The sequence below is a fragment of the Drosophila montana genome, unplaced genomic scaffold (assembly GCF_035044405.1).
Source record: "Drosophila montana isolate Dmon_TW-CO22-7 unplaced genomic scaffold, ASM3504440v1 contig_2556_1, whole genome shotgun sequence".
NCBI lineage: Eukaryota > Metazoa > Arthropoda > Insecta > Diptera > Drosophilidae > Drosophila > Drosophila montana.
In genome coordinates, this window is record NW_026997420.1 from 64,513 (window position 1) to 90,631 (window position 26,119).

The window sequence follows — 26,119 nt, forward strand, 5'->3', positions numbered from 1 at the left end:
TATTGGTGAAACTCTGAAGTAAGCAGTAAAGGATGGCACGCTAATTTTGGATGCAGTCAAGACGGAATTGACTGGCGCATATGCGTCTTAGTTATCGTTAAATCCGACTAAATGTCCCCAGCTCAGTGGATCCTTGGGCGTATAACGGAGCTGAGATTCGCTTATCCAAGTGGTCACACTAAAAACAATACATTGTAGTCAAACATATTAAAAATCGTTCCTCTACCAATTAGCGACTAATGGCACCCAATCGATATGCTCCCCAATTAATAGATCATGTAAGTATTGCTGCCATTGCTTTTATCGCCGAAAAGAGAGTAATAGCCTTGAGATTGAGCGGAGTATGGCGACTCACACAAAACATGGCACAACTCTACAATTCCAAATTAACTTAAGAAAATATTGTTTGAAGGTCACACGAAGTGTAAAATATTAAATTGATTTTAAATATAAGGTTGCGTTAGTCAGATCATGGATTACTTTGGAAAGTGAGGAGCCTCTTTTTTAATGACAACTTCAGCAGGTCGAAATATTTTCTTAATAGTAATTACGTATATTCAAGAATTATATGATTTTATTTAACTTAGCACAACGTGTCTTTAAGTTGTAACGTATAATTTTCATTTACAATTATAGGTTTCCAATAGTTAATGGAGGCCTGCTTGAGAATCGCGAAAATTACCCCTGTTTGAAAAAATATATAAGAAGGGACTATCTCTCATTTGATTTCCGAAATATACTAATTCAGTGTAAATCATATATTTGTGTGATTGTGGACGAAATCGATGGATATTATTGTGTAAGTATTTTTTAAATAATTTCCATGCATAAAACTGTTTGTCATGACGATCGACTGATTGATGATCAACACACAGCTCACACTGTTAGATGCTGAAATTATTACTGTAGTGACCTTATTTGAGACACTTCTCGGAAATTGTACGGTCAAAGGTTGTAAGATTGAAGTTTTAAGTTTTGTCCAATGGGTCTCAAAGTTATGCCCAAAACTCTAAACAAAAACTAAGTAAATACGTATGTTTTTGAATTCCATCCGCAACTGGAATTTTGGCTGAAAATTTGCGACTTTTTACACTCTGAACCCATTAAAAATGGGTAAAAAGGGTATAATGTATTTGTGCAAAGGTACGTAACAGGCAGAAGGAAGCATTTCCGATCCCATAAATTATATATATTCTTGATCAGCATCAATAGCCGAGTTTCCAAGTAATCAATAATAGAAATTGAAATCCTGTCTTTTGAGCAATTTTGGTAAATAATAAAATAAATAATAAGAGCTAGAGTGCAATTGACTTTTTGAGAAAACACAAATATTTAATACCACAATAAGATGTAGAAAATTTCATCAAGATCGGTTTAGAAACACAGAAAACGTGTTGTGGCTTCCCTCGTATCAGCGGCAGCAATCGCAAATTTCAAGATTTCTGTATAAATGTACACATCCACATATAAGCGCGTCTGCTTTGAATTCTATCAACAGCATTGCAATCGCAATTGTATTGTTTTCTGTGCTGCTATTCTAATTCGTTTTTTTTCTCATTAAGACTAACTTATTAGCCCTGCTAATTAAAATTTTTTTTTAAATTTATCTTGAATACTACTAAAGCAAACAGGCGCGTAGCGCGCGCTGCATTTTTTGTTGGAATGAGAGGATTCAGGGTATCCCCTAGTCGGGAGCTCCCGACTAAAACGTCTTACTTGTTTACTATCCGATCTGTTAAAAATCATTGGAAAAGATCTTTGTTAAAATTTATCAGGAGAGTATTTCCTACTTTTCGCAAAACCCACCCATTTTTGGATGAGAAATGAAACATCTTTAAAAAATTAATGGCGAAGTGTTTCACACATTGCTGAAATTGCACTGCTTGGCGGAAAATAATAGTCAAAGGTTGTAAGTACAGCGTTTGGAATTTTGCCCACTTGATTCCGATGCTCAATGCTTAATATAAAACTTAATAAATACGTGTATCATCGATTTTAAGAATTCCACCCGCAACTGTAGAAAGTTGGCGGAAAACTGTTGTATGCAACTTTTTAATTTGCCATTCGCTCGGTTTCAAGTTTAAAGGGCTGGGAGTGGTCACCAAATTCTTGAAGGTATTCTGCAATCAAACATTTTATTAATTAAAGAGGGTATGTAGTTGCAAGCTTTTTTGCAACTATTAATTTAACGTTGCTTCTGTGCAACAAAATTCAAACAATTCAATTTCTATTGCAATTATATATATTAGCCGTGAAAGGCACTTAGTATGGTTTATAAAGCTTATAATTTTTACAAGAATGACATCATTAATTGCGAGTCCCGGCTGAGGAGTACGCCATTTGGAACTCCGTTAAAGAAGCATGAAGCATCGAAATCCAAATTGAAAGGGCCGACAGAAAGATAAAAGTGGTGCCTCGCACTCTTTACGGTTGCCTCCCATAGTTTGCCGAAAGTGCGGAGACCAAGGAGGGATATGAACGAATTGAGACGGGTAGGAAAAACTTTTGAATAGCCTTTCATCAGCGGGACTCAGCAACAGTCGCCTCAGATCTGCTAGCTCATTATTAGCACGTACTAAGTTTGTCGCATTGTCAGACCAGATCATTGAAGGTCGGCAGCGAGTCAGGCTGAACCGTTTAAGGGCGTCAGGCATGTTTTCACAAGCTCTAAATGTACCGCCTTTGTAGAAACGCATGTGAACAGGCTCTTGTAGCCTTTCGCTCTTGTAGACAATTGGCCCATCTCCGCCAATTGTGAAAACAAATTGTGCACTTGGAACCGAATCGAAAAGTGTGTCCAGTATGTAAGTTACGTTTATGAAAGTTAAGACTCATTGCTTGCCTCACAAATGCCTGACGGGACAATATAATCGAATGGCGTGCTGAGAAGTTCAACGACGAGCTCCTCGTGAAATTGTAACCGCCGGGCTTAACTCAGTGCGGTTATGATGCTACTTGATACCACTTCAAGCCAATGATGAGCTCCTGGATGACTGCGATGCGAAACATTGAATTTTGAAGCATATTTATGAATCCAAGCTAACACCACTGCAGAGTCTGACCACGAGTATTACCGACAGACGAGCACTTTCATTTGACATATTTTGCTGAGCAGTTGAGGCAATAGTGCAAGTCTGCAGAGTTTCAGTTTTGGTACAGTAATGGTTTTCAGGGGCGCCACACGCAACTTGGAGGCCAAGAGACGTACGCTGGCGATGTAGCATGGCACGTGGAGACTGCATAGACGCATCCTCCATAATCACTGGAATCAAAAAATCTTTGAATCTCAACAGTACTTTCTAATAAGATAGGAGTCGCCCAGTTGAACCATACCCAGTCAAAGCGGTAAGCGAACCGAAAAGCTGTCAGACGACTGGCCAGCAAATGTATTTCGCGAAATTGGGCCTGGAAATGCTCCTCGCAATCCCGCAATCCCAATCACGCTCGGTTCTGCATTTCAGTTCGCAAAACCGACAAATTAGTTCATAAGCCTGTGCATTCGGTTGCAGATACGAGTCTAGCTGCAGATCTGGATCCACCATAGGGATTTAAAGAATATAGCATCAGCTAATTGTATATTTCATGGAATGTTCCGACATACTGGCTACAAAGTGAAGCCCGACTGGTTGTCGGTAATGATTGTTGCAATCAACGACAGGATGCATGCTGAGCACTCTGACACCTCGAGACTGTATATTGATGTTGATCAATCTGAGGCAAATGTTGCATCACCACTGCCAGATACTACTGCTGTCGATTTGAATTTGCGCAGCTGGAGCTGATGAGCAAGACGAGAGGTGATAATGTACAGTTGCGACCCAGAGTGGAGCAGCACATGTTTGGGACCAAGGAGTCAGCGCGATTTTTACATTGATGGCTGCATTGAGAAGCGGTGGTGGTGCTTGCTACCAAGCACTGGAGCCGCAGACTCGCAGCTGATACCTTTTGCAAGTAATTTAGGAACAGAGCAAGCCTCTTGGCTTTGTGAAGGCACAGCGAGGGCAAATGGCAAAAAGAAAACATTGGTAAATAGAATGGCCTGCGACGTTTCAAAATACACAAACACGCGTTCAACTCTTAGTGACAACAAATTTGGAGATAGACGCGTTTATTGCTGTATCGTCTGATGAAGGCTGTAAACCGCTCGCAGGTATGACGCCCAACGGCGCATCGTCTTCAAAGCTTGCTTGTGTAGCATTGTCTACCTTTTGCAGCAACGCGTTTACTACGATGCAGCCAATTTAAGTTAAGGCAGACGATAGTGGCTTGCAACAATAATGGTTGAACGCGAATCATTGGCTGCGGCTGAATTAAGAGTGGAACAATGCAGGTGCTGAACATTGTTTCAATTTCCACGCTCGCGCTAATGCTAGCATGCTAGCATGACTCACATCCAGTAATCTGTCATAAATTGTGTCAAATTTTGACTGTAATTCAGATACCATGCTTATGCAATCTTGCAGCTCGAAGACATCGACATTACGAAGTCGCTCGGCATTCGGTTTGAAGGATAATTTATAAAGCCGATCAAAAAAATGTTTGATCTTTATTTTAAAAACAGCAGCCTGTGTTCCAACTTCAACTTGATTCGCGTAGCGTACAACAAGGTTCACACAGCCGCAACAGAATACAAGTCTACGCGCAGAGGTACTTGTTAGACCGAAATAGCGGATAGCTAGTCGCAGTGTGAAACTATTAACATCGATTATGCAACGGCGATTATGCTACTGCGCTTATGTATAACAAACAACAGCATGCAGCAATCGAAAAGTCTAATACAGTCACTTGTTTATACAAATTAATATCAGTTAAGCCTTACAAAACTCAAACCTCGACTTGTATATGTAAATAGTAAACAAACGAGATTATAAGATAGAAATCATGTCAGGGTCACAAAAATGTGTTGTAGCAGCTTTTTTACAACTATTAAATAATCGCAAAAGAATAGAAGAATCAATGTCACCAAAAATCAACTTTTCTAGATAGAATAAACATATTTTCTAACGTAGGTTGACGACCGAAGATTAAGAAGAAGATGTTTAAGGAGGATTTGGATTTGGTAGAAGTTCAGGGTATCCCCTAGTCGGGAACTCCCAACTAGAGTTTCTTACTTGTGTAGTTCACATTCATCAAATCATAAAATATAACCCAATATGAACACAAATTGCTTATGGAGGTTCTTATAGATGCATTTAATACAATGTTGAATTACTTCTATGTTTGGTGCCCGATCTTCATGCAATTTTAAAGTCATAAATGTGGCACAAAAATTTGTGTATAAATTATGAGGTTGAAGGTCCAGCGATTAACAGCAATCTCCTGGGCTCCCTTCTTGTTGTTGAGTAGCTACCATAGTTATATGGGCTAGTAGGGGTAAGAATTGTAGTGCCGACCTTACGTTCGACATTCAAACAAATTTACTTTCGGCAGCGCCGGAGAAAGTTATTTATTCAAACTTGTTGTGCGCTGCAAAGCCAAATATAACCGAAATCTAAGCTAAAGGTTTTTGAAAGCTACAGTCGGCGTGGCGAGCCAAGCGGAAGCGATAACGCTGATTTTGCGCCCTGTGCATGGTATCAGAGCTGCAGAGCGTTGTAGCTAGAGCATTGCCCTAACTTTTTTCTGCGTCCGCACTATAAGCGCAAGTGCATTTGATAACTTGTTTACGAAATCAAAGGGCTCTAGATTTTCAAAATAAGTATTTTTGACTTTGGTGCGATTGAGAATAGTATCCAAAAAGTGATATATTGATAATCTGTGTATACTATGTACCTATGCCTATGTACCAGCTTCAGAGTATCGACGTATATTATTCGTTTATAAAGACAAAACGATAAACAAGAGGGACATGGCTAAATCGACTTAGCTCGTCGTCCTGATCAAGAGTATATAGAATCCAACTTGCACCTTTTACCCATTTTTAATGGATACAGGGTACAAAACGTGCAATGTTTTAGATGACTATCTTGAGGTATACAAGAAGTATGAACGTGTTTTAAGGTAGTCTGGCAGTAAAAGGGCATGATGTACAAAGTCAAATGCCTAACTAAAGTAGTGTAAATGACGAAAAGAAAGCTTTATTTAACAAGGAGGTCAATTTATGCATGATTTTTTACGAATCCATGCTGAGCATGGAAGACAACTGATTTATTGAAAGGCTGTAATCCTAGGTTATTATTTTTCGAATGCTTTAAGGAGAACGATTTATTTTGCGAAGCCTCTTAAATAGTTATATCAGACTTACCACCTGTTTTGTGCGGAGGTATGATTTAAGTTATCTTATAATAATTTTCAAGAAGATGAAAATATAATAGACTCATAAATAGATAAAAAAAACTGTTCCACCACTCCTAAACTACCAACGACATGAACGAAATGAGCAACTTGCGGAGCTGCCCTCGATTCAAGTAAACATCTCATTTGTCGCAATGCAGTGATCGGCCTCTTATAACGTATTTGCTGAATAAGCAGCAGCGACTTTGTAGGTGGAGCGAATGGACAGTACCTTTCCACTAACCGTTCTTAGGTTTAGCTTTAGGTTCTTAGTTTGTAAGAATTCAGTTTTTGTTTTTACAGTTTCAGTTCAGTTTTTTTCAAAGCCGTTAAATAATTGACTTATTATTCAATATTGCTGAGCCACAAGGCCAGTAATAAAGGGGAATAGTTTTTCTCCAGCATAATCAACATAATCATCGCACAGGACTAGAGGATCCTCTAACGAGGACGACGCACCTTTACTCCTGCCGAGGACAACACTGCATTACTGGCGCCCAACAGATAATATAAGAATTCAGACGACCAAAAAAGCATAAAGCATGTAAGTGAGCTTTTCAAATTATTGACTTCAAGAAAGACAAGACCAATATAAAGTAAAAAAATATATTTTGCAAAACAAAAATCAAAAATCAAATAAAAAAATATACTTTGCTTCGTGTCATTCGTGGTTCTGAAATATTTGTGCTCTAAATAGTAAAATAAGAGTCGTAGAAATTTTAATTTGTTTTGATCGCTGCGCGCAAGCAGCATTATACACAAAACAAGTGTTCGAATTTGAGTCCATGAGTTGGGCATATAGAGAAATAAAACAGGAAATTGACAGTGACGATAGTGACGGTAGTTTTCAAATAGGCTTTCACCCACGTCCCCAAAATAATACAGAAATGGATGCGGAACAGTTACAGTCCCTTATTCAAGGCTCAATCAATGCAGCACTCATTGAACAAGAGCGTCGTTTAAAAGAACATTTCACACTAGAAATAAAATCAGTGAAAAGTGAGTGCGTTGAAAGTAACTGCCCCACAAGTCGAAGCCTATAAAAAAGTGATAATCAACCCAGACATTAATTGCGAGATGAGATTAGATATAGTAAAGTCAGTGCCAAGTTTCGAGGGTGCGCAAAGTGAATACGCTGCAAGCTGTCTTAGATGCGTATGAAATTTTTAGACGCTACGATGGTATTGAAAAACACTACGAAGCTGTAGCTATCTTGCGAAATAAAGTGTGCGGGGCCGCAAGAGCAATTGAAACTTCGCACAACACTGTGCTAAATATCGACGCAATAATTACCAGGCTAGACTGTACGTATGCGGACAAATCGTCCCTACGTACACTCATACAACAACTAGAAATGAATAGACTGGGCGATTAAGATATCCTTGAAAGCGTTCGTCCTTCCGGCACAACCCAAAGATTTGCCGTCGGCATTAGCGCTAGCTCGCGAAGCCGAGAACAGCATCGAAAGGAGCTTGTTCGGTGCCTCCTATGCTAAAACTATCGAAGATAGAGCACAGTTCGGCGAAAGCAACAAGCTAGTAAACCGCCAACAAGGTAGGCAAGGAAACGGAAATGAAAGAAATCCGCTCTATATGAGAAAACAAAGCCAGGGTAAGCGGCAACAAGACGAGCAAAGTCCCAAGAGTAACGAAAAAGAGACCAAGAAAAATCAGGTTCAGCCCATGGAAGTGGACCCTTCGGTATCGAACCCTAGGCAACCAAATAACTGGGGAAAAGCCCAGAACACGTCAAATTTCGGCGAGGCCCAAAAAAGACAGAATACGTCAGAACGTATATCTGAACAAAGGCGCCAGCGAGTCAATAATGTGACTCAGCAAAGCGCAGATTCTGATGAACAGTATGCAAATGCAGCCACTTCTGCAGTAACAGAACTCGACAACGATTCTGATGCAGCTAATGGCAACGAAATGTTGCATTTTTTAGGGAACGCTCCCAACTGCCAGTTGGGACAGCCAACGACAGTTGGCTGGTAAAAAGTTAAGCATTCTCATTTCAACTAGTGCGGCGAAAAATTACGGAAGGGAGTTACAAAACGTAATGCCAGTTAGCACCCCATTCGCTGTGAACTCCATACATGAGTCCAGCGAAATAAAAAATAAATGTTCAATGAAAATCTTTGGGCGAACTGCCCCTTTCTTCATGTTAGACACCCTCAATACCTTTGATGCCATCATAGGCTTCGATCTGCTAACGCAGGCGGGTGCCACATTGAACATGAAAAATAATAACATAACCTACGGCAATAAGTCCGAACCATTAAAATACCATTCATGCGACAACGTGAACTTCACACGTGTCGATGACATACCTGTCCCAGAGAACATTAGGGATGACTTCAGGCGAATGCTAAAGAAAAGAATAAGAGCATTTTCGGCCTCTAACGAGGCGTTGCCATTTAATACTTCTGTAATCGCCACGATCCTTACCGATAATAATGACCCGGTATACTCAAAACTATATCCGTACCCAAGAGTATCAGAGTATCAGTAGAGTATCAGATTTTGTCAACAACGAAATTGCACAGCTATTGAATAGCGGCATCATAAGGCCGTCGAGGTCAGCATACAATAGCCCTGCGTGGGTTGTTGATAAAAAGGGTTTAGACGCCAATGGCAATAAAAATAAACGACTTGTCATCGCCTTTAGGAAGCTAAATGAACGTACTGTTGCCGACCGCTACCCGATGCCAAGTATCCCAATGGGTAATCTCGAATCTGGGTAAGGCTAAATTTTTCACAACTCTTGATCTAAAATCCGGATATCATCAGATATACTTCGCAGAAAAAGATCAAGAGAAGACTTCCTTCTCAGTAAATGGGGGGAAATACGAGATCTGCCGATTGCCTTTTGGTTTGAAGAATGCTGGAAGCATCTTCCAAAGAGCAATCTATGACGTTCTTATCGTTTCATCGTAGCCAGAGGCGGCGCGACAACCAACCCTGAAAAAGTCAAAGGGATACAAGAATATGTCGAACCGACAAATTTGTATGCACTCCGTTCGTTTTAGGCCTAGCTAGCTACTACAGAGCGTTTGTAAAAGACTTTGCATCTATAGCCAGGCCTCTGACAAATATGCTAAAGGGCGAAAATGGCTCTGTTAGCAAACATATGTCGAAAAAGATACCTATAGAATTTCATGACACGCAATGCGACGCATTCGAACGTTATGTATGTTAATGTACCCGGATTTTAAAAACCCTTCGTCTTGACCACTGACGCTTCAGCAAGTGGCATTGGTGCTGTGCTGTCCCAAAAAGGAAAGCCGATTACAATGATATCTCGTACATTAAAACAGTGTGAGACTCATTACGAAACCAATGAAAGGGAACTTTTAGCTATTTTTTGGGCTCTTGGTAAAGTGCAGAATTATCTGTATGGTAGTAGAGAGCTCCACATTTTCACAGATCACCAACCCCTGACATTTGCAGTGTACGAAAAAAATACTAATGCAAAGATCAAGAGATGGAAAGCATTCATTGAAGAACATAATGCTAGAATATTACAAACCAAGGAAAGAAAACTATGTGGCAGACGCATTGTCACGTCAAAACATCAATGCCCTGCAAAACAAGCCCCAATCGGACGTAGCCACCATTCATTGCGAGAAATCGCTCACTTATACAATTGAAACAATTGACAAACTCATAAATAGTTTCAGAAACCAAATTATTTTGTAAGAAGCGCGATATGTCTTAAATCGGAAAATCATTATGTTCGGTAGTAAAATTCGCCACATAATACAGTTTACCGATAAGAGTGCCTTAATAGAAAACTGTAAGTCTCACGGTTAATCCCGACGTTGTAAACGCAATTCACTGCGAATTACCCACTCTAGCCGCTATATAACATGAGCTAATATCATCATTCCCATCAACAAAATTTTGGTATTGCAAAAAAGTTGTCTCTGACACTACCAATAAAGACGAACAACTAGAAATTTTAATCTCGGAACACAACCGCGCGCACAGAGCAGCGCAGGAAAATATTAAGCAAATCCTTCGGGATTATTATTTTTCTAATATGACGAAAATAGCCAATGAAGTAGTGATAAATTGCAAAGTGTGCACTAAAGAAAAATACGATAGGCACCCAAAGAGGCAAGAACTTAGCGAAACACCCATTCCATTCCACTCTGAAGAAAGATTACACATCGATATTTTCTCCACAGACAAGAAATTGTTCGTGACCTATGTTGACAAATTTTCAAAATTTTGCTATCGTACAACCATTGGTGTCCAGAGAAATTTTAGATGTGATCACCCCCATCCTTCAGGTGGTTATCTTTTCCCGAATGTGAAAACTATCTACTCCGATAATGAAGCAGCATTTAACTCAGAGACAATCACCTCACTGCTAAAAAGCCAATTTGACATTGACATCGTTAATGCACCTCCACTCCACAGCTGCTCCAACGGGCAAGTGGATCGCTTCCACAGCACTTTGATAGAGATCGCTAGGTGCCTCAATATCGACAAAAAAAAATTAATGACACGACCCAGGCAATTCTCAGAGCTGCCATTGAATACAACAAAACATTACATTCAGTAACCGGACAACGGCCGATAGACGTTGTTCACGTGGCCTCAGATAAAATACGTCAAACAATCAGAGATAAAATTGCAAAGGCGCAACAAGACCTGCTCCGCAGATCCAACCCGGACAGACAAAACAGAATACTTGATCTTGAAAAAAAGGGGGAACTAATGGACACCCCACATTTATTTGAAACACTAATGACAAGAAATAGAACGATTATAACGGAAATTCTAAATTTAATATTGACAATAACACTTAGAAAGTCTAACTTATAAATCCCACCATTTTCGATACCGATGATTTGAAGTCAATTTTCGTTGAGCAGCTCACAGAAGTTCCTATAATTAATTTAATGGAGATGTCTAAAATTAAGATTTTACAATCCGATAGCGTACTTCATATACTAATCGAATATCCTAGAGTTGAGCAAATTTGCAAGAAATCAATAATCTTACCTGTAGCTCACAACCACATTGTCCTGCAAATGAAAGATAACATCGTAGCAGAATGCGACGAAGGAATATTGGCAGTCGCTGAGTGCGAATCTACCAACTACGAGACATTTTGCAAGGAGTCGACACATGACAGTTGCGCTCGAGCGGTTCATGCCGGTGGCAACGCAGCCATCTATTACCAATCTCACTAATCGACGAGGGAATAATTGTTGTCAATGAACAATCTGCAGAGTCAGCGTCAACGATGGTCCCACGGTGTCACTAGAGGGAACTCACCTTATCACCTTTGAACGAATTGCGATTATTAACAACCCCAAATACCTGAACCGCAATTCAATCATAAGCAAAGTTCCTAGCATCGCTGCCTCACCCTTACTCAACATTACCGGGCATGACCAAGTCTTAAGCCTTTCATCACTACATAGGATGAATGAGCAAAACATCAATTTTATTCAGCAACTCAGAGATGAGATCACATCAGGCGGATCACCCAAAGTCTGGTTCGTGATTGGAGTCAACTCTGGTACCGAAGACGTGCCTCTTTGGAAATAGAAAGAGCCATCGCCCAAATTAACGTAACGTGGACGGCCACGATCTTGAAGGGGGAATAGTTAAGGAGAGTCCCTCGCATTTATATTTGTATTTGTCACAAGCAGCCTTGACTGCAAAATAGGTCTTCCTAGTGCCCGCGCAGAACGAGATTAATCGATAAGAATCGATATTGAAATATATTTTACAGAGCAAATCTCTTAGGTTTCAAGAGCTAGAGTCACCAAATTTGGAATATAGCTTCTTGAATAGTTTATATATAGTTATGTCTTCTATCTTTTATATTATAGCTATGGCCACCCGCCTACACAATATAGCTATAAATCAAGTAAATAAATCTCGATTGGAACTGCAATTTAAGACACAAATTTAACGCTGTGTTCTCTTTGAGAATAAACGAATATTCTATAGCACAAAAAGATCTACTGCTAAAAATTTCATCAAGATCTGTTAAGAAACTCAGAAGTTATTAAAGAAAACGTGTGGTTATATATATACATATTGGCAGGCCACGTATCAGCGGCAGCTGATGCTACATGTGCACACATGCAAACATGAAAAGAATTACAATTGCGATTGTATCGTATGCTGTGCTCTTTGTATGTATATATGTACTGTTGTTTTAGTACAGTTTTTATTTCATTAGGTGCCAACTCTTAGTATGACTGCAAGGTAGAAAGCGAGGGGAAGTAATTCGTATTGTTGGTCGAGGGGCTCAATTCCAGCAGGAACGATATTTTTTTAATATATATTATGTACTTATAAGTAGGCATGTGTCACTGGACATACATATGTACATAGCTATGTATGTATTTCAAAATCGAATCAAAAATTGTCAATTTATGATAAGCATAATTTCTTTACGCAAAAATCAATGCATATACAGATAATTACGTATATACATTATAAGAATGTACATACATATGTTTTCTTTCCACAAGTAGAAGAAGACCACAAAGTGGATGTTTTCAACATTGTTACTATAAATCGGCTCGCGTAATTATATTTAATCAATATTTATTATAATTACATGAATTTAATAATTTATAATGCTGCTTATGTAGAATTTGTAGATAGTCTAACAGAGGTTGACTGATGCATTAATAAATATTATCGAACGATGTTGTTATATATGTGATTCCAATAACAAATTAAGTAGCGCGCGCATTTTCATATGTATATCAAATCGTGGTGGTAGGAAAATAAGAATTTTCCAACACTCCTATTTCAAATGTACTCAGAAGAAACAGTAATCGATTTAGTATGTAGCCTCCGATTGCCATCACACTATAGACTTTTTCGTTTTTTTTTTTTGGTTTTTCGATTGCCTGACAAAGATTTTTAAGCAAGTAAATTATTTTAACCGGTTCGCTTCATTTTAATGTATGTGCAAGTATGTCATAGACTCTTATTAGGAACCCTATTTGCCAATGCCATTAGTACAGCGGGTGCGCAAGGATCTCAAAACCTGTAAGTGTTAGAGACTTAAAGTATGTTCGCCTGGTGCCCGCGCAGTACAATATTGTGTCCGATAATCAATAACATTGTCCAACTCCAAGCAATCGATTTAAGTAAATCTCTAAGGTTTTCAGAGCTAGAGTCACCAAATAAAGCTTCTTGAATAGTATAAATAAAGTAGCTTTCATTATAAAATTTTAAATATTTATTTCTATTTTTACCGCTAATGCAAACGAGCATGTTTCGCGAGTTGCATTTGGTGTTGGTAGAAGTGGGTTCAGAGTATCCACTAGTCGAGACCTGCAGACTAAAGGCTTTTACTTGTTTTATTTTGTCCCAATGAATTTTACATGTCAATTTATATGTGCCAATATGTGTGTGTGTGACGCCTCTACCACTGTTAGTTAGAGCATCAATGTCTGCAGCTAACCTAAATTAAACATTGAATTGTACAATGTTGGCAAGTGGCAATGAAGTATACATACATATAAGGGCGTCTGTCTTCAATCCGTTGATACGCAAAGATTTACATATCACTTATAGGAGGTTCTCGAAATGCCTGAATGCCGAATCTGGCTTTAATATAATCGTTTCTATGTCGCTGGGTGCTTAAATTGCCCTGGCAAGAAACGCATTGACTTGTTAGCTTAGAGCTCCAATTGATTATCCGGCAATTCACTACTGATTGGTTTTGACAAGCACTCGCACCAGTATTATAGCGACATCTTAGATGAGGTCGCCGCAACTCAGATGTCTAGCACCTATCTGCTATCTTTCTTTTCAGTTTCGGAATCGGGCCATATATATCTGGATATTCTGTCCTATCACAGTTACCAAAATGTTGATTGAAACTCCAAATAAATTGGAAAAAGCACAGCAAATAACATTTTATTTTACAGATAGATAATTTTCCAATTGGATGCTCAGTGAGTTTAATTAAAATTCACATGTCTTTACATTATTGTTACATTAAAAGAGTCCTATGAAATGAAAATTAAAACGTTACTATTTTCTGTTGAGAGCTCAGAACGTGTCATTATACTCAAATAGTCATTTGATTAAAACACTTTCTAGCTAATTAACCGATAAACTCTTATTTCAGAAATACTCCTTTTCTTCGAATAGAACTCCGCTAAACACTCGTTTGTAGGACAAAAAAAATATTAAAAAAAAAATCAGCTATTAAGCCCTCATTAGTAAAACACTCATTTGATAACAAACGATAATAAAAACAAGTAAGAGGCTCTAGTCGGGAGCTCCCGACTAGGGGATACCCTGAACCCTCTTATTCCAAACCCAAATGCAGATCGCGCTACGCGCTCTTTTGCTTTAGTAGTAATAAAAATATATTGAAAAAAAAAAAAGTTTCCTTGGCAGGGTTTGAACTCGTAACTGACCGCATTCCTTGCTGCCGCCTCTGCACCGAAAAAAAAGAAATACAATAGTCTCCTCGATAGGGTTCGAACTCCCAACAGACCGCACTACTTACCGCCGCCTCTATATAACACCCACACCAATAATTTAGTTTTAATGACAAAAAAAAACGAATTAAAATAGCAGAACAAGTACATCTTATTATATAATACTAAAGAATATTCGTGTATTATCAAAAAGTCAATTGCATTTAAATTGTGGCTTATATTTGTGGGCAGCATAAATTGGTGTTTTTACTTGATTTATAGCTATGTGGTAGTAGCGGGGAGGTGGGGATAGCTATACAATGAAAGATACTTGATATATATATATACTATTCTTGAAGCTACATGTCTAGTTTGGTGACTCTAGCTCTTAATATATATAAAAATTCTTCAAAAACCAGGATTTCAATACCGATTTTTATCGATTACTTGAAAAATAGGGCGATATCGAATATCGGAAACAAACTAAAATTTCAAGTCTCTTATAAGTTCTGAGATCCTTGTGTTCATACATACGGACGGACGGATGGACGGACGGACAGACATGGATAGATCGACTCGGCTGTTGATGCTGATCAAGACCCTACTTAATAGGGTCGGAGATGCTTCCTTCTGCCTGTTACATACATTTGCACAAATACATTATACCCTTTTTAGCCATTTTTAATGGGTTCACTTATTTATGTTTATTTTATTCAATCACATATATAATGTGCATATGACAAGTTCAGGAAGCAATTGTTCACTAAAACAATTATTTAAAACAACTGTGTTGTTAACAAAATGAATAGGCCATTCAATTTTTTAGGTACAAAATTAAAATAAAATTAAAATGATAATCATAAATACAGGAACATAAATTGAATGGCTTTCATCATCAGTTTCTCGCATTCGGTTGCTTCGAATAAGTATCATCGCTGGAATAATTTTAAACTGGACTTTCACTTGCTCGTTCGCCAACTACATTTTCAACAGTGAACTCTGTTATGAGACGTTGCTCGCCAATAGTCGCTACCTCATTATATAATTCTCTATAACGAGCCATATAAGAATTAAGCTCACGTTGGAATTGTGCAGCTCTTTCAACATTGGGATGATTTGTGACGTAATGGTAAAATTCATACAAACATTACCGACTGTAGTGTGTGGAATTTCTGAATATAAGTTTGAAGCAAATCGGACAAACTTTAAAACTTCACCAAAAAAGTTTAAAAATCGCACTTTTCCCCGAGGATGCTTTGATTGAGCGAAAAATGTGAATTACGTCTCAAATGATTTTTCATATAGATCCTTGTAAATTAATTTGAGCGCAAAACGTCATCCACCAAGGTGGAATAAATTTTTGGAAAAGTGTGAAACACCTTTAAATGAATTTGAACAAAGATTTTTGAAATTGAGTTTAAGGCCGATCTGATGGTAAACAAAAAAGTTTCATACGAACGTTTTTCGCGATTTTTTCATACTTCTAATTCAGTCCCTGCTATCCCTTTTTGGTTTGAAGTAACAGCTTCTACACTCTTCTAACTCATTTTTCTGGTTTCTAAGCGCTGCAATGCCTATAATTCACAGTCACAAAGTCATTCTTCGTCTCCACTAGCTTTCAACTTGAGAGCAGCCAGGCAGATTTTTATAATATGTTATTTTGAAACCAGCAAAGCACGCTTTCTCAATATAGGGTAATTTGACTAATGACCAGTTCTGTAACCAAATACCACTAACCTTCTTATATAAACATTTTTATCCAATGTCTAAGTAAAATATAATTTCGTATTTAATGTGCAACTATTAGTACAATTAATAATAATTGTTTTCTTTAAACATAAACCATTTCTTTAAACAAAGGTATCAAAGCCTCGACGCGCCAAATAGTTGTAGTATATGTCTCAATTCACACATTTTGGTGTAAATCTGTAATCTTTATGTGTCTGCCAAGTCAAGGGAAGTATATGAATTGAAAACGAGAAGATTTTATAATTTAATTTAATAATAATCTGCAAGGGCAGACCTTATATTTTCATAATGCTCATAGTGGTTTGCCCGTATCTAAGAAGCACAGGAAAAGTAGTTAATACCGAGTATGGTTAAGATATCTTGAAAAACAAAAAAGTTTTCCATACCACAACTTAATTTCGACTGATCGTTCCCATGGCAGCTATATGATATAATAGTCCGATGTATATAAGATTTTGCATAAATGAAGGGAGCATTGTAAAACTAATAAATGCCGAGTTTTGGTCAAGATATCTCTAAAAAACAAAAAAAATGTCCATACACCAACTTAATCTTCGACCGATCGTTCCTATATCAGCTATATGATATAGTGGTCCGATGTAAATAAGATTTTGCATTAATGGAGGGAGCATTTGCATATATATGAGAAGCATAGTAAAACTAATAAATGCCGAGTTTGGTCAAGATATATCTAAAAACAAAAATGTTCTTCATACAAGAACCTACTTTTCGACCGATCGTTCCTATGGCAGCTATAGTGGTCCGATCCAGCTGGTTTTGACATATGTACTGCGCGCAAAAGAACTTCTGCAAAGTTTCATAATTTCATATTTTTAATGAGAAAAAAATGAATTAAAATATCAGCACAAAAAACAATACAATCACAATTGCAATGCTGTTGATTGATATGTGTGTGTACATGTATACTGAAATTCTTGGAATTCGCGCTTTTTGCCGCTAATAGGAGAAATGTCAAAACACGTTTTCTTTAATCATTTCTGTGTTTCTTAACTGATCTTAATGAAATTTTCTACCGTACATCTTATTGTATAATACTATAGAATATTCGTGTATTATCAAAAAGTCAATCGCATTTAAATTGTGGCTTATATTTGTGGGCAGCATAAATTGGTGTTTTTACTTGATTTATAGCTATGCGGTAGTAGCGGGGAGGTGGGGATAGCTATAAAATGAAAGATACTTAATATATATATATACTATTCTTGAAGCTATATGTCTAGTTTGATGACTCTAGTTCTTATTATGTATTAAAATTCCTCAAAAACCAGAATGGGAAACGGGGCAAGGTATCGAATTTCGGAAACGAACTCGATCTGCGCAGGGACTAGGAGGACCTACAACTAAAATTTCAAGTCTCTAGCTCTTATAGGTTCTGAGATCCTTGTGTTCATACATACGGACGGACGGACGGACGGACGGACAGACGGACAGACAGACGGACATGGCTAGATCGACTCGGCTGTTGATGCTGATCAAGAATATATATACTTTATGGGGTCGGAGATGCTTCCTTCTGCCTGTTACATACATTTGCACAAATATATGATACAAATATATTACACCCTTTTTACCTATTTTTAATGGGTTCAGGGTATAACCTATATGTAACATTTTTCTAGAACACTTATTCATGTTTATTTTATTCAATCACATATATAATGTGCATATGACAAGTTCAGGAAACAGTTGTTCACTAAAATAATTATTTAAAACAACTATGTTGTTAACAAAATGAATAGGCCATTCAGTTTTTTAGGTACAAAATTAAAAAAAAATTAAAATGATAATCATAAATACAGGAACATAAATTGAATGGCTTTCATCATCAGTTTCTCGCATTCGGTTGCTTCGAATAAGTATAAAATCACTATCATCGCTGGAATAATTTTATACTGAACTTTTACTTGCTCGTTCGGCAACTACATTTTCAACAGTGATCTCTGTTATGAGACGTTGCTCGCCAATAGTCGCTACCTCTTTATATCACGTTGGAATTGTGCAGCTCTTTCAACATTGGGATGATTTGTGACGTAATGGTATTCTAATTTATTTGCTAGTTGAAGTCCTTCTTTAATTAAATTTGCAGGAAGGTTAACAGGTTCTTCACTATCACTGCTTTCTGTAAAATCAGCATTCTCTAAGACAAAATCTAATATTTCGTCTTCGCTAATAAGTTTATCAACCAGCATGTCATCAATGTCATCGAATACCAAGTTATCAAAACCCTCCCCACCAACTGTATGTGCCAAAGTAATTATATTGGGATATTCGTTTGTATTCGGATCCACATGATTTTTACTTTTAACACATTCTGGCTAAATTGCTTTCCAACATGCGTTTTAGGTTGATGGTCGTAAATCTGATAATGCTAAAGCAGCATGTGTTAAGCAATCTTTAATAGAAAACTTTTTCCATGCGTCCGTCAATCACTGAAAGAGTTTTATCCTTATCCAAAGTGTCCAAAATGCCTTTTTCATTCATATATTTTCTAGTTTCCGACCCTTAGTTGCCAGATTTATAAGCAGGGGCTTTAGCATCCGATCTCCAGAAGCGTTACTGCAAAATAAAAATGTGACTTAATCTTTTTCAGCTCTAAAACCACCAGCACTCTTTTGCGATTTGGCCACATATGTTCTCCTCGGCATTTTTTTTCCAAAAAATACCTGTTTCGTCTGCATTAAAAAACTGATCTGGACTGTATGCACCATCGGCAATTATTTTTTTAAGTTTTAGTGGAAATTCTTTGGCAGCTTTCTGATCTCCAGACGCCATATCACCCTTGATTTTTATTTTATAAGCGCATTCCTTTGGAGAAATCCTGTCAACCATCCTGTGCTTGCAGAAAATAAGTAGCTCTTCTCAGGAGTTGATTGTGTAGAGGTAGACGGTTGCTGGTCCTTTATCATTTTGTAAAACCTTAATGCTTGCTGTTTGATATTGTTCCCGTCTTTGGAAATCCGTTTTTGTGCGTTGTCCTTGTTTGTGCGGAGGCGTCAGTTTAGTAAATCTTCAATTGGTGGTTTTAAATCAGTATGACTTTTTTGTATAACGTGAAAATGAGTTTGAGGCCGAAAAAAATTCATACAAACATTTTTCTCTAATGACCCACTGTTCTGTGTGGAATTTCCAAAATCTGAAACACGTATATATTAAGTTCTTATGTAGTTCTGAATAAAAGTTTGAAGCAAATCGGACAAAACTAAAAACTTCACCAAAAAATTTAAGAATCGCACTTTTCCCCGATGATGCTTTGATTCTGCGAAAAATGTGAACCACGTCTCAAATGATTTTTCACATAGATCCTTGTAAATTAATTTGAGCGCAAAACGTCATCCAACAAATCTTTGACTCCCATTTCCACCAAGGTGGAATAAATTTTTGGAAAAGTGTGAAACACCTTTAAATGAATTTGAACTAAGATTTTTGAAATTGAGTTTAAGGCCGATCTGATGGTAAACAAAAAAGTTTCATACAAACGTTTTTCGCAATTTACCATACTTTCGGGTGTAATTTCCCAGATTGCTGAAACACGTATTTATTAAGTTCTTATGCAGTTTAGTTAAGTTAAAGTTTGAAGCAAATCGGACTAAATTTAAAACTTCACCAAAAAAGTCTTAAAATCGATCTTTTTACCGAGGATGGTTTGATTCTGCGAAAAATGTGAATCACGTCTCAAATGATTTTTCATATAGATCCTTGAAAATAAATTTGAAATTGAGTTTAAGGCCGATCGGATGGTAAACAATAAAGTTTCATACAAACATTTTTCGCGATTTTTGTATACTTGCGGGTGGACAATGAAAGAAGCACACCACAAATTCCGTCCCCGCTAACCCTTTACAGCTTCTACACTCTTCTAACTCATTGCCCTGGTTTCTAGGCGCTGCAATGCCTATAATTCGTAGTCACAAAGTCATGTCTTCTACCTCTCCACTCGCTTTCAACTTGAGAGCAGTCAGGCAGATTTTTATAATTTATAATTTTTGGACCAGCAAAGCACCCTATCTCACAAAGTCATGTCTTCTACCTCTCCACTCGCTTTCAACTTGAGAGCAGTCAGGCAGATTTTTATAATATGTAATTTTGAGACTAGCAAAGCACGCTTTCTCAATATAGGGTAATTTGATTAATGATCAGTTCTGTAACCAAATACCACTAACCTTCTTATATACAAATTTTTATCCAATGTCTAAGTAAAATATAATTTCGTATTTAATGTGCAACTATTAGTACAATCAATAATAATTGTTTTCTTCAAACATAACCCATTTCTATAATCAAGGGTATCAAAGCCTCGACGCGCCAAGTAGTTGTGGTATGTGTCTCAATTCACACATTTTGGTGTAAATTTGCAACCTGTATGTGCCTGCCAAGTCAAGGGAAGTATATGAATTTAAAACGAGAAAGACGGCCTATCTTCGGCACGCCGAAGATTTAATACCCTTGCAGACCTTATATTTTCATAATGCCTATGAGCATTATGGTTTGCCCGTATCTAAGAAGCACAGGAAAAGTAGTTAATACCGAGTATGGATAAGATATCTTGAAAAACAAAAAAGTTTTCCATACAACAACTTAATTTTCGACTGATCGTTCCTATGACAGCTATATGATATAGTAGTCCGATGAATATAAGATTTTGCATAAATGAGGGGAGCATTGTAAAACTAATAAATGCCGAGCTTGGTCAAGATATCTCTAAAAACAAAAAAAATTGCCATACACCGATCCATCAACCGATCGTTCCTATGGCAGATATATGATAAAGTGGTCCGATGTTGCTAGGATTTTGCATATATATGAGGAGTATAGTAAAACTAATAAATGCCGAGTTTGGTCAAAATATCTTAATAAACAAAGAAATTTTCCATGCAACAACTTTTCGAGCGATTGTTCCTATGGCAGCTATATGATATAGTGGTCCGATCCAGCTGGTTTTGACATATGTACTGCGCGCAACAGAACTTCTGCAAAGTTTCATAAAGATAGCTTTAAAACTGAGAGACTAGTTCGCTAAGAAACAGACAGACGGAGATGTCTCCTTCTATGCGTTACATATTTCACGACAAAATTATAATACCTTCTGCAAGGGAATAAAAAGTTCACTTGGCAGGGTTCAAACTCGCAACTGGCCGCATTACTTCCTGCCACCTCTACTCAACAGCCACAGCAGCGAAAAAAAAAAATAAATTAGTCTCCTCGATAGGGTTCGAACAGACAGGTTCGCAACAGATCGCACTACTTACCGCCTCTATATAACACCCACACCAATAATTGGATTTAATGAGAAAAAAACGAATTAAAATAGCAGCACAAAAAACAATACAATCATAATTGCAATGCTGTTGATTGACGTGTGTGTGTACTTGAATTCAAAAATTCTTGGAATTTGCGCTTGTTGCCGCTAATTGGAGAAATGTCAAAACACGTTTTCTTTAATAATTGTGTTACTGTGTTTCTTAACCGATCTTGATGCAATTTTTTACAGTACATCTTATTCTATAATACTATAGAATATTCGTGTATTATCAAAAAGTCAATTGCATTTAAATTGTGGCTTATATTTGTGGGCAGCATAAATTGGTGTTTTTACTTGATTTATAGCTATGTGGTAGTAGCGGGGAGGTGGGGATAGCTATAAAATGAAAGATACTTAATATATATATATACTATTCTTGAAGCTACATGTCTAGTTTGGTGACTCTAGCTCTTATTATATATCAAAATTCCTCAAAAACCAGAATTGGAAACGGGGCAAGGTATCGAATTTCGGAAACAAACTCGATCTGCGCGGGGATTAGGAGGACCTACAACTAAAATTTCAAGTCTCTAGCTCTTATAGGTTCTGAGATCCTTGTGTTCATACATACGGACGGACGGATGGACGGACGGACGGACGGACGGACGGACAGACGGACAGACAGACAGACGGACATGGCTAGATCGACTCGGCTGTTGATGCTGATCAAGAATATATATACTTTATGGGGTCGGAGATGCTTCCTTCTGCCTGTTACATACATTTGCACAAATATATGATACAAATATATTACACCCTTTTTACCCATTTTTAATGGGTTCAGGGTATAACATATATGTAACATTTTTCTAGAACACTTATTCATGTTTATTTTATTCAATCACATATATAATGTGCATATGACAAGTTCAGGAAACAATTGTTCACTAAAACAATTATTTAAAACAACTATGTTGTTAACAAAATGAAAAGGCCATTCAATTTTTTAGGTACAAAATTAAAAAAAATTAAAATGATAATCATAAATACAGGAACATAAATTGAATGGCTTTCATCATCAGTTTCTCGCATTCGGTTGCTTTGAATAAGTATAAAATCACTATCATCGCTGGAATAATTTTATACTGAACTTTTACTTGCTCGTTCGGCAACTACATTTTCAACAGTGAACTCTGTTATGAGACGTTGCTCGCCAATAGTCGCTACCTCTTTATATAATTCTCTATAACGAGCCATACAAGAATTATGCTCATGTTGGAATTGTGCAGCTCTTTCAACATTGGGATGATTTGTGACGTAATGGTATTCTAATTTATTTGCTAGTTGAAGTCCTTCTTTAATTAAATTTGCAGGAAGGTTAACAGGTTCTTCACTATCACTGCTTTAGGGGCTTTAGAATCCGATCTCCAGAAGCGTTACTGCAAAATAAAAATGTGACTTAATCTTTTTCAGCTCTAAAACCACCAGCACTCTTTTGCGATTTGGCCACATATGTTCTCCTCGGCATTTTTTTTCCAAAAAATACCTGTTTCGTCTGCATTAAAAACCTGATCTGGACTGTATGCACCATCGGCAATTATTTTTTTAAGTTTTAGTGGAAATTCTTTGGCAGCTTTCTGATCTCCAGACGCCATATCACCCTTGATTTTTATTTTATAAGCGCATTCCTTTGGAGAAATCCTGTCAACCATCCTGTGCTTGCAGAAAATAAGTAGCTCTTCTCAGGAGTTGATTGTGTAGAGGTAGACGGTTGCTGGTCCTTTATCATTTTGTAAAACCTTAATGCTTGCTGTTTGATATTGTTCCCGTCTTTGGAAATCCGTTTTTGTGCGTTGTCCTTGTTTGTGCGGAGGCGTCAGTTTAGTAAATCTTCAATTGGTGGTTTTAAATCAGTATGACTTTTTTGTATAACGTGAAAATGAGTTTGAGGCCGAAAAAAATTCATACAAACATTTTTCTCTAATGACCCACTGTTCTGTGTGGAATTTCCAAAATCTGAAACACGTATATATTAAGTTCTTATGTAGTTCTGAATAAAAGTTTGAAGCAAATCGGACAAAACTAAAAACTTCACCAAAAAATTTAAGAATCGCACTTTTCCCCGATGATGCTTTGATTCTGCGAAAAATGTGAACCACGTCTCAAATGATTTTTCACATAGATCCTTGTAAATTAATTTGAGCGCAAAACGTCATCCAACAAATCTTTGACTCCCATTTCCACCAAGGTGGAATAAATTTTTGGAAAAGTGTGAAACACCTTTAAATGAATTTGAACTAAGATTTTTGAAATTGAGTTTTAGGCCGATCTGATGGTAAACAAAAAAGTTTCATACAAACGTTTTTCGCAATTTACCATACTTTCGGGTGTAATTTCCCAGATTGCTGAAACACGTATTTATTAAGTTCTTATGCAGTTTAGTTAAGTTAAAGTTTGAAGCAAATCGGACTAAATTTAAAACCACCAAAAAAGTCTTAAAATCGAACTTTTTACCGAGGATGGTTTGATTCTGCGAAAATGTGAATCACGTCTCAAATGATTTTTCATATAGATCCTTGAAAATAAATTTGAAATTGAGTTTAAGGCCGATCGGATGGTAAACAATAAAGTTTCATACAAACATTTTTCGCGATTTTTGTATACTTGCGGGTGGACAATGAAAGAAGCACACCACAAATTCAGTCCCTGCTATCCCTTTACAGCTTCTACACTCTTCTAACTCATTGCTCTGGTTTCTAGGCGCTGCAATGCCTATAATTCGTAGTCACAAAGTCATGTCTTCTACCTCTCCACTCGCTTTGGACTTGAGTTCAGTCAGGCAGATTTTTTTAATTTATAATTTTTGGACCAGCAAAGCACCCTATCTCACAAAGTCATGTCCTCTTCTCCACGCGCTTTCAACTTGAGAGCAGCCAGGTAGATTCTTATAATATGTAATTTTGAAGCCAGAAAATCACGCTTTCTCAATATAGGGTAATTTGACTAATGATCAGTTCTGTAACCAAATACCACTAACCTTCTTATATACAAATTCGGCTATCTTCGGCACGCCGAAGATTTAATACCCTTGCAGACCTTATATTTTCATAATGCTCATAGTGGTTTGCCCGTATCTAAGAAGCACAGGAAAAGTAGTTAATACCGAGTATGGATAAGATATCTTGAAAAACAAAAAAGTTTTCCATACAACAACTTAATTTTCGACTGATCGTTCCTATGACAGCTATATGATATAGTAGTCCGATGTATATAAGATTTTGCATAAATGAGGGGAGCATTGTAAAACTAATAAATGCCGAGCTTGGTCAAGATATCTCTAAAAACAAAAAAAATTGCCATACACCGATCCATCAACCGATCGTTCCTATGGCAGATATATGATAAAGTGGTCCGATGTTGCTAGGATTTTGCATATATATGAGGAGTATAGTAAAACTAATAAATGCCGAGTTTGGTCAAAATATCTTAATAAACAAAGAAATTTTCCATGCAACAACTTTTCGACTGATTGTTCCTATGGCAGCTATCTGATATAGTGGTCCGATCCAGCTGGTTTTGACATATGTACTGCGCGCAACAGAACTTCTGCAAAGTTTCATAAAGATAGCTTTAAAACTGAGAGACTAGTTCGCTTAGAAACAGACAGACGGAGATGTCTCCTTCTATGCGTTACATATTTCACGACAAAATTATAATACCTTCTGCAAGGGAATAAAAAGTTCGCTTGGCAGGGTTCGAACTCGCAACTGGCCGCATTACTTCCTGCCACCTCTACTCAACAGCCACAGCAGCGAAAATAATAATAATACTAAAGGATATTTTCGATTATTATCAAAAAGTTAATTGCGTTTAAATTGTGGCTTATATTTGTGGGCAGCATAAATTGGTGTTTTTACTTGATTTATAGCTATGTGGTAGTAGCGGGGAGGTGGGGATAGCTATTAAATTAAAGATACTTGATATATATATATGCTATTCTTGAAGCTACATGTCTAGTTTGGTGACTCTAGCTCTTATTATACCCTGAACCCATTAAAAATAGGTAATCAGGGTATATTGTATTTGTGCAAATGTATGTAACAGGCAGAAGGAAGCATCTCCGAACCCATAAAGTATATATATTCTTGATCAGCATCAATAGCCGAGTCGATCTAGCCATGTCCGTCTGTCTGTCTGTCCGTCTGTCTGTCTGTCCGTCCGTCTGTCCGTATGTATGAACGCAAGGATATCAGAACCTATAAGAGCAAGAGATTTGCAATTTTAGCTGTAGGTCCTCCTAATTCCCAATATAATAATTGTTCCCTTGGCAGGGTTCAAACTCGCAACTAACCGCACCAATTGCCGCCGCCTCTACTCAAAAGCCACACCAATAATTGAGTTTTAATGAGAAAAAACCA

General features: G+C 37.3%; 1 protein-coding gene across 1 annotated transcript in view; it reads left to right on the forward strand.

Moving 5' to 3' along the window:
- Atg2 (Autophagy-related 2) overlaps nucleotides 1–26,119 on the forward strand; it is a gene marked incomplete at its 3' end in the record, with an annotated part of 359,806 nt that overhangs the window by 41,700 nt on the left and 291,987 nt on the right. Inside the window, exon 5 of the mRNA XM_064682913.1 lies at nucleotides 637–799. Within this exon, the coding sequence (XP_064538983.1) occupies nucleotides 637–799 (163 nt within the window). The remainder of the gene's footprint in view (nucleotides 1–636; nucleotides 800–26,119) is intronic.